The sequence below is a fragment of the Ambystoma mexicanum genome, chromosome 6q (assembly GCF_040938575.1).
Source record: "Ambystoma mexicanum isolate Mex_15411 chromosome 6q, UKY_AmexF1_1, whole genome shotgun sequence".
NCBI lineage: Eukaryota > Metazoa > Chordata > Amphibia > Caudata > Ambystomatidae > Ambystoma > Ambystoma mexicanum.
In genome coordinates this window covers 1,375,337,138-1,375,353,419 of record NC_090937.1, presented here as the reverse complement: position 1 = coordinate 1,375,353,419, position 16,282 = coordinate 1,375,337,138, and the positions used below count along the sequence as shown (strand labels likewise).

At 44.8% G+C, this 16,282-nt stretch overlaps 1 protein-coding gene across 3 annotated transcripts in view; it reads right to left on the bottom strand.

Moving 5' to 3' along the window:
• The window catches only part of SORCS2 (sortilin related VPS10 domain containing receptor 2), a 2,879,055-nt gene that overhangs the window by 165,520 nt on the left and 2,697,253 nt on the right, over window positions 1-16,282 (bottom strand). For all 3 annotated transcript variants that reach the window (XM_069632008.1, XM_069632006.1, XM_069632007.1), the window contains exons 17-18: window positions 13,764-13,892; window positions 11,883-12,054 (exon numbers count right to left, since the gene is read on the bottom strand). In XM_069632008.1, the coding sequence (XP_069488109.1) occupies window positions 11,883-12,054; window positions 13,764-13,892 (301 nt within the window). The remainder of the gene's footprint in view (window positions 1-11,882; window positions 12,055-13,763; window positions 13,893-16,282) is intronic.

The window sequence follows — 16,282 nt, the reverse complement described above, 5'->3', positions numbered from 1 at the left end:
CTCAGCATTCAGCTGCACAGACATGAGATAGAATATCAGACCCAACACACCTCCTTTCTGTGCCAGCCGCTCACACAAATACACACACACTCTTCATTCAATATCTTGCACTCACACCAAATAACCCTAAAGTAGGGATTTGAAAACAATGTCACCATTATAATCTCTTGCACACTATTAGTACACCATGAACCATAGGGTCAATGCAGTGATGCTATGCTTCTGACATCATAACTCCTATCACAATTTGACAGACACCTCAGTGTTGCCACAATAACCATTCATCATAATATGGTTTGGCACTCACACCTCCAATGACTATACAACTTCAACGCCACTTGGCATGCACAGTACTTCTATGGTGCGTCAACAGCTATGCACCCCAACACCATATATGCTTGAAATCCCCATGATGCTTCATTTACAATACATCATTACACAACATGTGTGCGCACTGCACCACACCACTACAAGGCTACACATCCATTCTCACTATTGCAATGCATCACATCCAATACATCCAGTGGACACACCCTGAAATGTCCACTCTCTATCCTGGCATGCGCTTTCTGCATATGTAGGAATTACATGCAACATTCCTATTGAGCATTTTTTACCACCATCCTCAGTTTGCATACTAACACTACACTATGATGCCTCAACATACACATCTCTCACTGTTTTACAAAATACATACACTGCCACATGATGCACTATTCTAACTATATGTCACACCTTTTACCGGACATCCATGCCACAACAAGCACCGCTCGTAAATATTCCTAAACATCCTACACCGCAAATTGGTAAAGACTAACTGTGATGATTCACCTGGTCTCGTCACTTCTCCCCCAGGGGGAGCCCTTTCCTTTGAGGCTAGGGACGTGAGGCTGCTACCCGATAGTCCCCCTGGGGGTGGTAAAAAGTGGGAGGACTTTATAGGGAGAGACTGTCCCCATGGAGACAAGGACTCCCGTCTGGGGAAAAACCTCCTTAACCCCTTGCGCCCAGAAACCTTAACATCATTAACTACTTCCCTTTCCTCTCTAGAGGATACAACAGTATGTTATTGTAAGGTCACACATGTCTCAGCTGTACAATCTAGTCATACTGGGAAGACATGCTCGGGAGTCATCTCCCTCATCACAGTAGTGATACCCAGGGCACCAAGAGTTAAGAAGTGCTCGTCATCACAGTAGTGATATCCAGAAAACCAAGAGTCGAGAAGTACTCAAGAGTCATCTCCCTCATCACAGTAGTGATACCCAGAGAACCAAGAGTTCAGAAGTACTTGGGAGCCATCTCCCTTTTCACAGTATTGATATCCAGAGAAACAAGAATCAAGAAGTACTCATAAGTCACCTCTGTCATCACAGTATTGATACCCAGGGAACCAAGAGTCAGGAAGTACTTGGGAGTCATCTCCCTTGTCACAGTATTGATACCCAGGGAACCAATAGTTGAGAAGTACTCAGGAGTCATCTCCCTCATCACAGCAGTGATACCCAGAGAACCAAGAGTTGAGAAGTACTTGGGAGCCATCTCCCTTTTCACAGTATTGATATCCAGAGAAACAAGAATCAAGAAGTACTCATAAGTACCCCCTGTCATCACTGTATTGATACCCAGGGAACCAAGAGTCAGGAAGTACTTGGGAGTCATCTCCCTTGTCACAGTATTGATACCCAGGGAACCAATAGTTGAGAAGTACTCAGGAGTCATCTCCCTCATCACAGCAGTGATACCCAGAGAACCAAGAGTTGAGAAGTACTTGGGAGCCATCTCCCTTTTCACAGTATTGATATCCAGAGAAACAAGAATCAAGAAGTACTCAGAAGTCACCTCTGTCATCACAGTATTGATACCCAGGGAACCAGGAGTCGGGAAGTACTTGGAAGTCATATCCCTTGTCACATTATTGATACCCAGGCAACCAATAGTTGAGATGTGCTCAGGAGTCATATCCCTCATCACAGAAGTAATACCTAGGGAACCAAGAGTCAAGAAGTACTCAAAAGTCATCTCCCTCATCACACTAGTGATACCCAAAGAACCAAGAGTCATGAAGTACTCACGAGTCATCTCCCTCGTCACAATAGTGATACCCTAAAAGAGTTAGATAAAAGTAGTTTTAAGGACATTGCTATTCAAAACTTCATGGAAAGAACTAAAGAAATTGTGTAAGGCTTATGAGAAGATCCAGCAAAGGCCAAGTGAATTAACTTTTACAAGCAGACCAGGAGAAGGAGTCATTCTCCTTGTCCTCGGACAATTGGTAAACCAGACCTTATTTCAAGAGACTGTTGTTGAAACAAAGACTGCAATACTTCAGCAGGAGAAGGGAGTGATTCCCCTGGTGTATAAAGAGCAACTTTATTGAACACTTCATGCTTTACTTTTGTAGTGGCAGGGATAGAGTAGGTGGCTACGGGCAGAGGACGGTTTGCAGGTTTTTGGTTGACTTACATCCTGATGAACACCTGAGTTATTCTAGTTTGACACATGTCCCCCCCCACACCGCCCAGATGCAGGTAGAGAGAGGTTGCTAACCTTAGTTAATAGTATAAACCAGAACACAACTAACTTGTTAGCCTCCTTACTCCATTTCGCCACATAACTCATATATACCTTTTCTGCACCTATCCTTTACCCTCCCACAAAATAACCCTAAAACATCAAATAGATATGTCCTACAAGTCCTTGTGGCAGACTACAACTCTGAACCTGAAAATCCTACAACATATATTAACAGAATGTATTGTTATCTTTCTTCACATTTACACAATTACCGCTTGATATTGTTAATACAACTCTATATCTGATGGTGTAGTCATTTTCTCACATAAGCACAGTCTCCCACCATTCTTCTCCCTACATACTACCTCAAAAACTCTTCCTAACTTCTAGGATGCACCTTTTACTAAAACATTCCTCCGGGCACACATAACTTCAACAAAGGCAAAATAACAGTCGAACACTCCAAGTTGCCAGCACACCCAATGCCTAACATCACCAAACTCGTACGTTCCGAATAGCAATTTTACTGTCTCCTAAATACATCTGTGTTCATTTGCAAGGTTGCCATAATACTAGCAATGACAATTTAGAGATTTGTACAAGCTACATGCTGGGCTCCTTCACATTGTACGTGGTGGAATAATTGCTGTCACTATTACGAGCCAAACATGGTACTCAATTTACGACCATAGGGCGGGGGTGGGGGTATTGAAGACTGAGTGGGCCAGACCAGGGTATCACACCCATGGTGCATGGAGTCTTCCTGTTCCTAAGGTGATTTGAGCTATCCTCCCATCTTGTTATTCATGGCTCTCTTTTCCCGAACCTGGAATGAAGCTCAGGATAGCTTGACTTGGCCAAACCAGTCCATATTCAGGCGATTCAGAATTCAGCCAAATTAGTTTTCCTGGGCTAATACATTAAATGTGCACCAACACATTTGCTCATCGGTTTCGGTAAATTAGGCGCACTGATATCATGGCACTCTGTTGTTTTTTTTTTTCTACACACGCTCCATTTTGAAAACCTACCATAAGGTGTTTTGAATGCAAGTTGTCACTGGGATGACTATTTCTTCCAGGGATGTCAGCCAGCAGCCATCCTTCCTTTGGCGGATAATCCCCTGTATCACTAGGCGTGCCTGGGAAAGAAATCTTTATGCACCCCTCCCTACCCGCCCTTGGACCTGCTCTGCTTATGCTTATCAGCTTCTATGCTGAGCAGAGATCAGCAGCAACCCGGATACAACCCAGCAGGGAAGACACCGCTCCCATCCAAGAGAACCTGCATCCTCAGATGTCCTGCTGCTGGTTGGCCTGCCAAATATTTCTTCAGCCAAATGGGAAACTGCTGTTAATTAGAGAAAAACTACATCAATGAGAAATTGCGGCGCCAGCAGAGTACAGCTGAAAGCAATACGGGAGGCCTCTTTACATTAATGAGTGGATAGTGGCAATGAAATAGCTTGAAACAAATTGTTATGAATCTGTGCCCACAGTGGGCCAATCACAGATGACTAATCACTTCATTTGCGATCATTAAATATAGATGCATAGAGCGAGGCCGTCTAACCAACTGGGGGAATGTTTAATATGCTAGAAAGTTTATCATCCTAATTTGCTCTGGATAAACAAGGTAAGACTTGTGTAACTCAAATAGACAATAGATCCAGCCCGCTTGAGGGTTCAGCCCCAGCCTATCATTTCAGATTAATTTCGTGTTATGCCCCATGAACACTTCATCATAGTCCCCTTTGCATTCAGAAGCACCCATTCGAAACCACCTGTGGGTAGGTCGCTGCCATGCTGGGACTGGAAAGCCTGGTACCAATGCATGGTGTATGCCTTGATCACCCGCTTCTTAATTTAAAGTTACCAAATGACTCCACGTATTGCTCGGTTTGTATTTCTTCACCAATTGCATTCTGGGATTTGTAGCCTCTGGCCACTTCAATTAAGTAAAATGGACTTAAGTGACACCAAAGTAAAAGTCAAGTTCCGGACAGGAGCAGGAGCGGGTGTCCACATCCACATGGATTCATCTGCCACCTCATCTGCTACCCACTTCTAAGCATTATTCATTATCCTCAGGGGTGCTGGGAAAAAGTGGCAGGTGGAGGCACCGCCCACAAATACAAATATCAAACTAAACCTTTACCCCCAAACGTGGTTACTTTTAGACGCGCAGGTACATTACCTCAAGCCCCTCAGGGGACCCTAGAAAAGTGGCTAGCTCAGCACTCACTGCAGTACTGTGGCTGCAGCCTGCACTCACATGGCTCAATGTTGTCAGGTCTTGCTGACCCGTGGTCCTTCAGGCGGCTGATAGATTGAGTATCATGGAGTTGCGGGTAGTTAAACATAATACCTGTTATTAGCACAGCAGAGCGATATGAAATGTGATATTATTTTGATCGCAGCTTGTGCTCATTCATGTAAGCACACATGCGTGATTGCACACACAGCATTACGATGGCTTCCAGAAGTCCTGAGTGTTCAGAGAATATTAGGAGCACTCAGTGGTGGCAGTTGCACAACGCCCAACCAAATGCCATAGCATTTCAGCACGTTTCTCTCCTCACCTCGGTCAATTCATCAGGCTTTTTCTGAATTGAGTGCAACATGGAGATACGTATTTTTGCGAAGGGTAGCCGGATTCACTACATTTTCAGAGACTCAGCAACAGCCAAGCCCAGGCTCTCAAGCATATTGTATCGAGGGTGTTGATATAGATGGCCCACAAACGCCGATCCATTCAGAAGGTCCATCTGTTCACGACCAGTAGTGTTTCTCTTATTGTAGGTTTAACACAAGGCTTGCTTTTTTCATGTTTTCATTGCAAGTTTCAGGGATGTCATTTCACCATAATGCCTGTGGTAGCAGAAGTGACATCACACGACCCTTTATCTTTAATGACACCACAGGAAGTGATGTCATTTGACCCCACCAGAAAGTTACATTACAGGAAGTGATGGAACATGACCTTTCACCCCTTGACAAAACAGGAAGTGGCATCACATAGCATTGTTTCTAAATACACCACGAAAAATATGGTCAGGATATCACTGCAAAGTGATATACATTTCATAGAAGAAAGGCTTACCATATGTATCATTATATCAGTGATCATAGGTCCATATTACCAAATTAGTGAATGCAAGCAGATGTCCAAGGCCAAACGATAATAATGTGTTATTATGTATCACTTACGCTTAAGTGCGTCATATAGAACACATTTACATACAATATCACCCAACCTGAGCTATCTTACTGCCTATAGCTATCACTAAACCAGCCACTCCAGAAACAGAAAGCCACATGCGGCTAGCCTCAGCCCAGGAGCCTCAATGTATGACGTCCCTGGCATGATTTGACTGTAGGCTCATTTTCACACTCTACTTCCAAAATGCTCCTAGATGAATAGGCTTTCCCTTTCAACCAATAGTTCATTATAAATATAATGTGTTTGTTTACTTAAATTGATCAGTGAGGAGACATGTATCCCATTGCCCTCTGAGAATTCCCGAAATGACAATTGTTGTATTCAGCGATGGCAATGTGGACCTCAAGATGTTAACCATTTGCAATCATTGCTATCTTAATACTGCAGCTAAACCCTAGTACACTTCAAGGACGCTGAATGGAATACCAATTAACTCAGGTGGAATTAGCTCAGTTGGTAAAAGGAGGACTGAAGACCTACTGGTTATCCAATGAGGAGTCCCACCTTCAATAAAGCAAATATACTTGGTTCTGCACATAAGAGAAGGTAGCATTCATAAATCACCAGCTCCTTCCTGCCTACTGAGAGTGTATGGTTCCCAGAATTGTAATATGTGTAATGACCACAGTCTGTGCTGTTCACATCGAGGTTGTCTTTGTAAACTGTCATCGTTATACTGTGCACTAGCACCTTGAAGCGTATTTTGTGCTAGATGGAATTACAATAATAGATCTTAATCCAAATAACCGGACTGACTCAAAGAATATGGCGAAATCTACTTTATTATCAGTTTAATAAAGCAGAGACATCTGGCAGACATCAGACGGATGCTTGCACACTCACACAGTAACTTGATTACATGGAGGTCTTATACCCCAATGTACGTCATCTATGATGTCATGCTAAGTGGCAAAATACAAAACCTGTCAAAGGGAGGGATTGGTTAAGCAAACCCATCTACTTATAAATTATATAAATATTAGTGCTTCATTGGCTACCCCTTGTCTTTAGGGCATGCCTTGAACTACCTCTAAATGAATACAGTACTGATTATGATGGAAAAAACATCAGAGGATTGGCTCTTGTAATGTTGTATGTTAGGTTGTCTCCCAACCCCACTGAGTGGTTTGCATACTATCCCAACCTTGGACTTTCAGCTCCTTAGCAGCATGTACGTGAAACGAAACTTAGGTGGTTGATTCCCACCAGACTACTCCCAATTTTCCCAATTAGACCATCACTTGTCATCAGTAGGCCATCAGCCAACATCTTTTGTGTCTAGTTGACCGTGTTGCAGCTCACTGTTCTGTAACATTCAAGGGATTATGAGCACACCACTATCTTAGTTTAGAGCTCTAATGAATAGTCTTTGTTTTTGACTTCTGGATCACATGTGAATGGGCCACCCATTTGTCCATTTTAGCCTTCCATTTACAGCTATTTGATTTAATTATGGAAGGTGCTGTTGCTCCTCTTGATCTCTAGAGACTTGCTCGCACTATCTCATATGAACTTTATACACTTTAAATAGACCAGCAGTTTGGTTCTCACAGATGTTTTTATCTTCCTTCATCTAAGAAGAATGTCTCACATTCAAAGCTTATCCATGCATTGCCTTTGTGCTCTGTATGTATCCTTTAAAAATAGAATATTGTCTCTGGGCCAACCTTGACTCATCATCGGGTCTGCTCACGAGGCTGTCTTTTTCATGCCTTCTGATTCTTACAACTTTGGCCTGTTTCTGAGGGAGCTTGGTTACATTCAACATGAACCGTCGTCCATTTTCCTAATATTTCCTAATATTCAGGTTCATGTTACCCTTAGTGCTTCAGTTACTTCATTACTTAGTTTGTTCATATTGTTTCAGCATAGGTTCACATATATTCTTCATGAAATCACTATGTCCTTGTCAGATTTCATTTAACGTCCATCCACAATATTCAATGATGCATTGAATATTGTGAGGGTTCAATTCTATATGGCTGTCTGCATGCATGACGCCTCTCATACAGTCGATGTGGTATAGGAACCATACATGGGGTCCCATCTATAAATTTTCTATGAATGTTCCAATAGTACGGTGGCGAGGCGGCAGGGACTGGCAGGATAGCCCCTACCTGCTCCTCTACAATACCATCCAACATGCCAAGTCTGGAAAATAGATGATCCTGTTACAGTTGTCTCATTAAATAAAGACACATACATCTGAATCCAAGACATTCAACAACTAGATCCGAAGATGAAAGACAAAAACCCAGGATGCACATAGAAAGCATCCATGCTTCACGAGTGCAAACATGGCTGCAAATTTGCAAAATTCAAATGAGTATTCCTGAGAGCAGTGCTCAGGGCTAGACAAGCACGCTTTGCAGAAGGAAGTGGTAAAGTGACAAACGAAATGAGCAAATTATTTAAACTCAACAGCCTGGAAACTTGCAATAGACCACCACTCACCACTGACTTTATCACTGTCTTTGACAACAAATCAAAGGCATCTGCATCACTACGCACAGCAACCCGGAAATATGCCCATTGCCATCCATATATCCACCCTTGATATAGCAGGAACTCCCAGCCTTCATTGAAACCAATGATACAATCTCAACTCCTGCAGGCAGAACAAAAGCATGGCAGCAGCATTCCTCAAGTACTCGGTCACCAATCTTGGACCAGACATCATCACTGTGTTGAATGTTCCCTCCCCCCCCAACAGAATTACTTCCCCAGCGCTCTTAATCCAGGGATCATTACTATCTCTCCTCCTACAGAAATCAATGACCATGCCTAAGGAGCTCACTAACTGACTCACGTCCAATCGCCCAGACCCTAGCAAGAGCTTGCAAGGCGAGGCCTCTTATCAACCCTAAAGCATTGTAAGCAACTGTACCTCGAACACGGCGCTGCCACTCAGCTTCAAAGGCACCAGACCCATGAAAAGAGTGACAGCGGCTGCCTTTGCCTCCACCTACTCTCCGCCTCCCATTCCTGCGGCTGACTCCCACCATGACACAGCCCTCGCTACCTTCAATCTCTCTTTCTCTAACACCCTTGATACTCTTGCCCTTTTCATGAGGGTCCGACTGAAGCCTTCCAAAAAGTGCAACTCTTGGTACGACTCCGATCTGGCTGCCCTTAAAAGCAAGTGTTGGGCAGCTGAGCGGAAATGGAATTAGTCGGATGGACCATCTGACAAACTGGCCTGCCGCCTCCTTCAGAGGCACTAACGACTCTGCATCTACACCAAGGAAAGAGTCTTTATTCAAGCTGCATCTCTGCGCCATCAAACAACATAGCCAAACTTTTCAAAGTCTATAAGGAACTGGCCAATCCTGCAGCAGCCACCTCTTCTGTGAAACCCACCCAGGACCTTTGATGGGCCCTGGCTGCATCCTTCACCGCAAAAACCCAAGACATCCTTTCCTCTCTCTCCTCCACACCACATCTTACACCAACACGACTGGAGTATCCCTTGGCCCCTCAACCACTTCTCCTCTCTTCTCTTACTCCCATTGCACCTGATGAGGCCTTGGTTGATCTCTGCAATATCTCTTTTGCCACTGGAGTGTTCCCAACTTCTCTTAAGCACTCCCTTATGCACACTGTGCTTTAGAAACCCTCTGCCGACCCCTCCATTCCGGCGAACTACCGCCCTATTTCTAACACCCCTTTCCCGGGCAAACTTCCTGGAGAAGATGGCTATCTCTCATCTCACCTTTCACACTGTTTCTGCTAGTTGCTTCCACAACCATTAGTCTGGCTTTAAAGCATCCAGAGGCACAGAAACTGCTCTTCTGACCACCTGTGAAGACCTGTTCTCAAATCTTGACAATAATACTCCCTCTGTCCTCACTCTTCTTGACATTTCCTCTGTTTTCGACATGATGAAACCACAACATCCTGATCCCACGTCTCCCTGACACCCTGGTAATAACAGGCCAGTCACTGGCATGGTTAACCTCCTTCCTTTCTGACAGCCCATCCCAGGTGGAACTTGGCTCCTTTCTCTCTACTATCACTCTACATGGCTGCCCTGGCACATGTGATTGCCACTTTCATCTCTAACTTCCAGTGCTATGCGGATGATGCACACCTCTTCTTCAGGCTACCCTCAGCCACCTCCTCTACCTCGCTCATATATGACTGTCTGTCCGTAATCTAGTCATGGTGTGCTGCAAACAACATCTGCCTCAACGCGGTGTCTAGTCAAATGGTCGACAGACACATGGTCGACAGTCAAAAGGTCGACACAATTTGGTCGACAGGTCAAATGATCTAATTTATTTTTTAGTTATATATATTTTTTTAGGTTTTCGTTTTGGGTAAAAAGTGGTTTAAATCAAAACAAAGGAGGTTGGGGGGGACCCCCCAAAAAAAATAAAAAAAGTGAAAAAAAAATAAAAAAATGCGATCATTTGACCTGTCGACCTTTTGGTGTCGACCATTTGTCCTGTCGACCATTTAGATTCGATCATTTGTCCTACAACCCCTCAACGCTAGTAAGACTGAGATCATTCGCATTTGGACTCCTGCTACCGCTTTCTCCCTCACACTCTGGCCGGCCTCCCTTGGCCCTACGCCAGCACCCACCTGTGAGGGAAAAAATCTTGGGGTCATCTTCGACTCCACTCTCTACTTCTTCACTCACATTTTGGACATCTCTAAAAAGTCCAATTGCCAGCTACACCTCCTCAGAGGTACTCTTCCTGTTCTCACCTTCCCCCAGTGGCTCACTGTCTCCAGAGCCCTGGTTCTCTCAAGGTTGGACTACTGCAACAGCCTCTTTCTCAACCTCGCTGCCTCTGCTCTGTGCACTCTCCAACTCATACAGAACAGAACTGCGAGGGTTATCCTTGGACTCCAGCCCAGGGAGTGCATCTCTCTGACTCAGACATCTCTCCACTGGTTCCCTGTGGCTGCAAGGATCAAGTTCAAGACCCTCTGCATTGTCCCAAGGCTTTCTGGGGCCTGGGACCTACCTATCTGCAACGATGCCTACCTAAATAGTGTCCTTCCCGAGCCCTCCACTCATCTACCCCCAAACTTCTGTGATTGAGCTGGTTCTCCAAGCAGATATTTGCAGGGAGATCTTTATTTTTTGCAGATGCCTCCCTCTGGAATATCCTCCCTGCTGCACTCCGTCTTGAGCCTGATCTCAAGTTCCAGAAACTCTTTAAGATATTCCTCTTCTCCTCCTCCTTATCTCTCCCTCTACCCTGCTAAGCTTTCGCTCTGCTCTATCCTCTCCCTCTCCTCCCCTCTTCTTCAGCTTGCTGATCAGCTGCCTGGTGCACCTCAGAGTCACACAGGTCTCAGGCACCCTCACCAGTCTCCCGCACTTGCCTCCGGGCCTTTGCATTTGCATCCGCAGTCTGCACCCGGTCAATGACCCATGGGAGCGGCATCTCTCAGCACTTACCCTAGCTTCTGACTGACTGGGCACATGTGGTCCCCCTCTCCTGCACTTGTCCCCCTCCGTTCTCCTGCACCTGTCTGTGCACTTGTACGATCAGAATGTACCATGAATTGAAGATCATCTATCTGTTTTTCCCCTGTGTCCCCTCCTTGCATGTGGCGCCTCATTGCACTTGGAAAAACTGCAGATTGGTTGTCAAACCTATTTGCTTTTATCTACACTGTTAATTGTATTATATGCACTTGTTCCATAACTCACTCTGCCTGTGCAGACTTGTATCGTTCAGAAATTAAATGGCTGTGAATATTTTCTTTTGCCTTTGTTCCCTCCCTGCTTGAGCGCTTTGAAACACTTGCTTTGTTTATAGGCGCTTTACAAATAAACAATACCATACCAATACCATACCAACGACTTCTGGAACTGCTGAAGCGTGCCAGAGAAGGCAACATCACTAGGCTATGCTAGAATTAGGCAATACTAAGGTTACCTGATGACTCCATGCCATCAGACATACTAAGCTTCAGTGATGAGCTATTAATTGCATTCTGGGACCTGTAGTCTTGGGTCACCTCAACTGAATTAAATGGAATCTAGTACAAATAAACTACAAGCAAAGACCAAGACATGAGCTACGCTGGCAGATGTCTACTAGTACACGACAGGACAGTAAACATATCCTTTGTCCTTTCCATAACTTACTCAGCCATCCACTTACGCATGCATGGTGTACCTGCTCTTGTCTGACAATGAAGGTGATGTCCTCTCCGGGTTTCACGGCCAGCGGATCTCCTTTGATGGTGATGTGCAGCCCTTTCGGGGCAATCAGCGGACACTGATGCTGGGCCAAGCTCTGCAACATGTCCACGCCTCCTTCACACACGTTTGAGACCACCTTCCTGTATCTGCATGAAACAACATCAACGAAGGACAAAGGGTCAGACAACCGGTGGAGTCTACAGTTTCTATTCCCTCTCTGGCAAATGGAAAATAACACGTATTTACTGAATAACCTTCTCCTCCTAAAACAGCTCCAATGATGCGAGATAAAATGCCCATCTAAATGCACAGGTCAAAAGAAGAAAAAAAATAGCCGAGGTTGCTGGATGTATGTATAGCAACCCATAAAGTTGTACGCCTAAATGATGAAATAACAGGCAGTAAAAAAACAACATTATTTTTGAAACCATGTCAGAGTACACGTCGAAGGTCATAAAACACCCGCCAATGGAACACTTAAATCTGAATGTTTAAGTCCATAAATTAGCAACGTCAACACACTTTCCTTGAGGGTTGTATGTTTTACAAGATGCTCCCATTGTTTTTTGGACAATTATAATCCAAAAAGGATGTTTGGACTTAATGCAGAAGAAAAGACATGAATGCAAGAGTTTACAGATCTTAACACATCCGTAGTGTAAACTTTAACACACCCTACACACAAAAAGATAACAGACAAATACACAAGTGTACATCATTCTTACACACTTCTCTTTGTGCTAAAATCTTAAACAAGGCATTGATTGCAAAATTGTCTTTGCCAACTAAGCGCCATTCTATGACCGGGGTGGTTGCCTTGGATGCCCTTTGCTTAGAATTATGATTCAGATTAGCAGAAAATCATATCTAATTAGGATTTAGCACCCAGGAAGTGTGGGATTCCCGGACATTAGGTGCCCGTAAGCCAGATGTATTGTCCAGAGCGATACAAGTGTTTTAAGGAGGGCTTCGGGTAACTAATGACTAGAAATTACACCCACACCAGGTGCTAAGGCAATTATCACCCAGGGGATGGCTGAATATCCTCCAAGCAAAAAATCAGCCAGGGTCTTACCGCAGCATCAAATTTGGGGTGTACGGCCATGGAAACATGGATGCACCGTGGACGCCCCATAGGAAGCACGGTGGGGTGAGTAATGGTTTTCGAGCTGGCGCACTGCAGGAGGGTGGCTTCTATGGGGCAGCGTGAGAGCCCGAACAGGAAGTTAGAGAGAAATGTGGTCTGTGTGGGAAGGGCTTGCCGCACCACTGAGCCTTCTGCTTGGCCAGCCAAGTGAGAGCAAACGTTTCCAGGCAAACCTGGTTGGGGCAATAGTGCGCGGGAAGTGCACAGACACCTCGTACCTGATTGGCTGAGCCAACCAGAATGTACTCTTTATATGTATGTTTTTCAGTTGCTTTTAGTTTGTCCCTGATATATCTCCCACTTTTTCATACCCGTATAAACTGGCTCACGTCTTGTTAACATCTTTGTGCTATTGTACAGGCTCTCTTCGTGGCAATGCTTCCACCATCTGTAATTGTATACGTCATTTCCTTTTGAAATCGATACCCTTGTTATTCAAATAAATACAAATATACAAGGTGCTAATAAATATTAACTTGACTCACTGACCTTGAGTGGGGTCCCTCTTAGAAATTATGCAAGGCATTGAAATACTAAAATAAGGTTTTGTTTTTGCTAAGCAGTGTGTGTAAATTATACCTTTTTCTCATTAACATACCTACTTGTCACAAAGGCTCTCGAAATGAGAAAAGGTTTTCCAAAGATGCCATTATTAATTCTCGTACAGCCCACCTTCCCTGCCGCCCCATAGTGGGTGGCCCCTCTTACCCTGTGCTGGTGGTGTAGGCCTGGCCCAGCATGCAGTCTTCTGGTGGAGATTCTGGGTCGAACCAAAACTCTGCAAAGCATTTGCTGGTTTCTGCTTTCAGGGGCGCTGCACGCTCAAATCCATAATCGCTATGATAAATAAACAAATAAACATACAATGAGTGTATTCACTCTGATTGGTTAGAGCATCTCGAGGTAATTTAGCTTGGGATTACATATGGGCTATTATTGTTATTAGGGTATTTATTGAGTGCAGACCTAGCTTCGGGAAGCAACCGTGCTTGTAAATATCATCCACAACCGTGCGGGTACACCAAGTTGGTACCACAGATTGTGAGGTTCTGTTGATTGCTTTGTGAACACAGCTTTGGCAATCTGTAGAGCAGGGAAACAGGTCCAGGGGGGGCACAGATACAGGCTGGTCAAAAAGGAATGTTCTGGCATAATTTCCCCTTTGAGAAGATGAAGGTAAACCTGGTGCAGATCCTACCAGGGCCAAGAAAAATGCCATGCTCCAGACCAAGGTTGGCCAACCTGTCACCTGTGTCATGTTTTAGGCTACAGGTCCCATCAGCCTAAAATAGCATAGTCAGTGATGAAGGATAATGGAAGCTTTAGTCCAAAACATCTGAAGGCTGACGTGATGGCTACACTGGGTCCAGACAGTGTCAAGGCTACTCTTTAAATATCCATTCACTTATTTTCTGATAGAGTGCCGAAAGGTATCTTTGTGAGGATATTTTTGCGACCATGAACCAGTGAAAGTAGTAGAAATACATTAGCACAATTAATGGTTACTCATTATGTGTGCCTTAATATGTTTTTAACTTCATCTCTCAGCAGGCCAAGCTAGCATAGACAGTGATGCAGGATCAAGGGAGCTGTAGTCTCAAACTTCTGAAGAGTCACATAAGGAGTAATCCCAGCTTGGGCCTTCATTGACCGAGCCAACAACAGTGGTCAAAGTGGGTGGGGGCAGTTGGGAGCGGTGCTTCTCTACTTTTTTAAATTAAGTTTTACTCTTCCTATACTTTTACTTTAAAAAGGAACCGTTCCTGGAATGGTTTCGATTTAAAATAAATGCATGAAGAAGTTGAAACTTGCACTGCACTGAACGTTCCTTTAAACAGCAGGCGTGTTTGTTTGGGGGTTTGGAATGCGCATCCCAGGGTGCGTGGCAATGGTGGTTTGTGGGGAGCGGGGGCAGGCCAGCAGGGAAGATAGTTCCACTACTTTTCGTACACCTAGACCTCTGGCCAACATTCCCAGTTTCCACAGTTTGAGTCTATGCACAGTATATGAACATCTTACAATGACATCCTAAAATCATATCTGTAGGAGCCCTCACCTCTGTCCTCCAAATTATCATCTGATCTCCCTTCTCCTATATCTTTCCAGATACACTAAAGAAAAGTCAAGTCCAGTCTTTACTAAAGAAACCCACAATTAACATAGATAACATTAAATAGTACTGGCATATTACACATCTACCCTTCATTGACACAATCATCTACTGATCAGATTCCCCTTTCATAAGCTACAGCTGTGAGGCTAAGAATCTTGGGGTCATCTTCGACTCCACCCTCTCCTTCTCTCCTCACATCTCTGACATCTCTAAGAAGTCAATCTACCAGCTGCACCTACTCAGAGGCATTCTTCCTTTCCTCACTTTCCCCAGAAGCTCACTGTCTCCAGATCTCTGGTCCGCTCTAGGCTGGACTACTGCAACAGCCTCTTTCTAAATCTTCCTGCTCCTACTCTCTGTCCTCTACAACTTATTTAGAACAGAAACACAAGACTTGTCATTGGCCTCAAGCCCAGGGATCGAATCTCTCCTGCACTGAAATCTCTTCACTGGCTTCAGTGGCAGCAAGGATCATGTTCAAGACCTTTTGCATCACCCACAAGGCTTTCTGAGGCCTGGGATCACGCTACCTCCAACGCCCTCTTCCTAACCATCTCCCTTCTTGAGCTCTCTGCTCATCCACCTCCAACACTATGAGAGTCACTTTTCCAAGCAGAGAGTTGGGGGCAGATCTCTTTCTTCGGCTGGAGCCTCCCTCTGGAACATCCTCCCTGCCTCTCTCAAACTTGAGCAAAACCACCTCCGGATCCGGAAGCAACTCGAGAACTTCCTCTTTGCTTCCGCTTTCTATCTTCCTCTCCCATGCTGATGACCCATCTGATCCACACACTGGTCACCTGGCCACCCTCTGAACTTGGGCCCAGGTCCCTGCATGTCCAGTTGCACCTCACACTGCCTCTTGGCTCCCCCAGTACTTGTGGTCTGTATCTGTAGCCCTACAGTCCCCTCTCTCTGCGCTTAATAGCCATCCATTGGCTGCACTTTCCTTTACCTGCACTGAGCAACTAGCTGGCTGCACTTTGATAAGCTGGACTTCTCCATCCACCCATCCCCCTTTGGCACTTCTCCCCATCCACTTCCCTGCACTTACGCGATCTGAATGACACAAGGCCATTGTTGTTTTATCTCCCCCCCTTGTCTTGTCGTGCCTAGA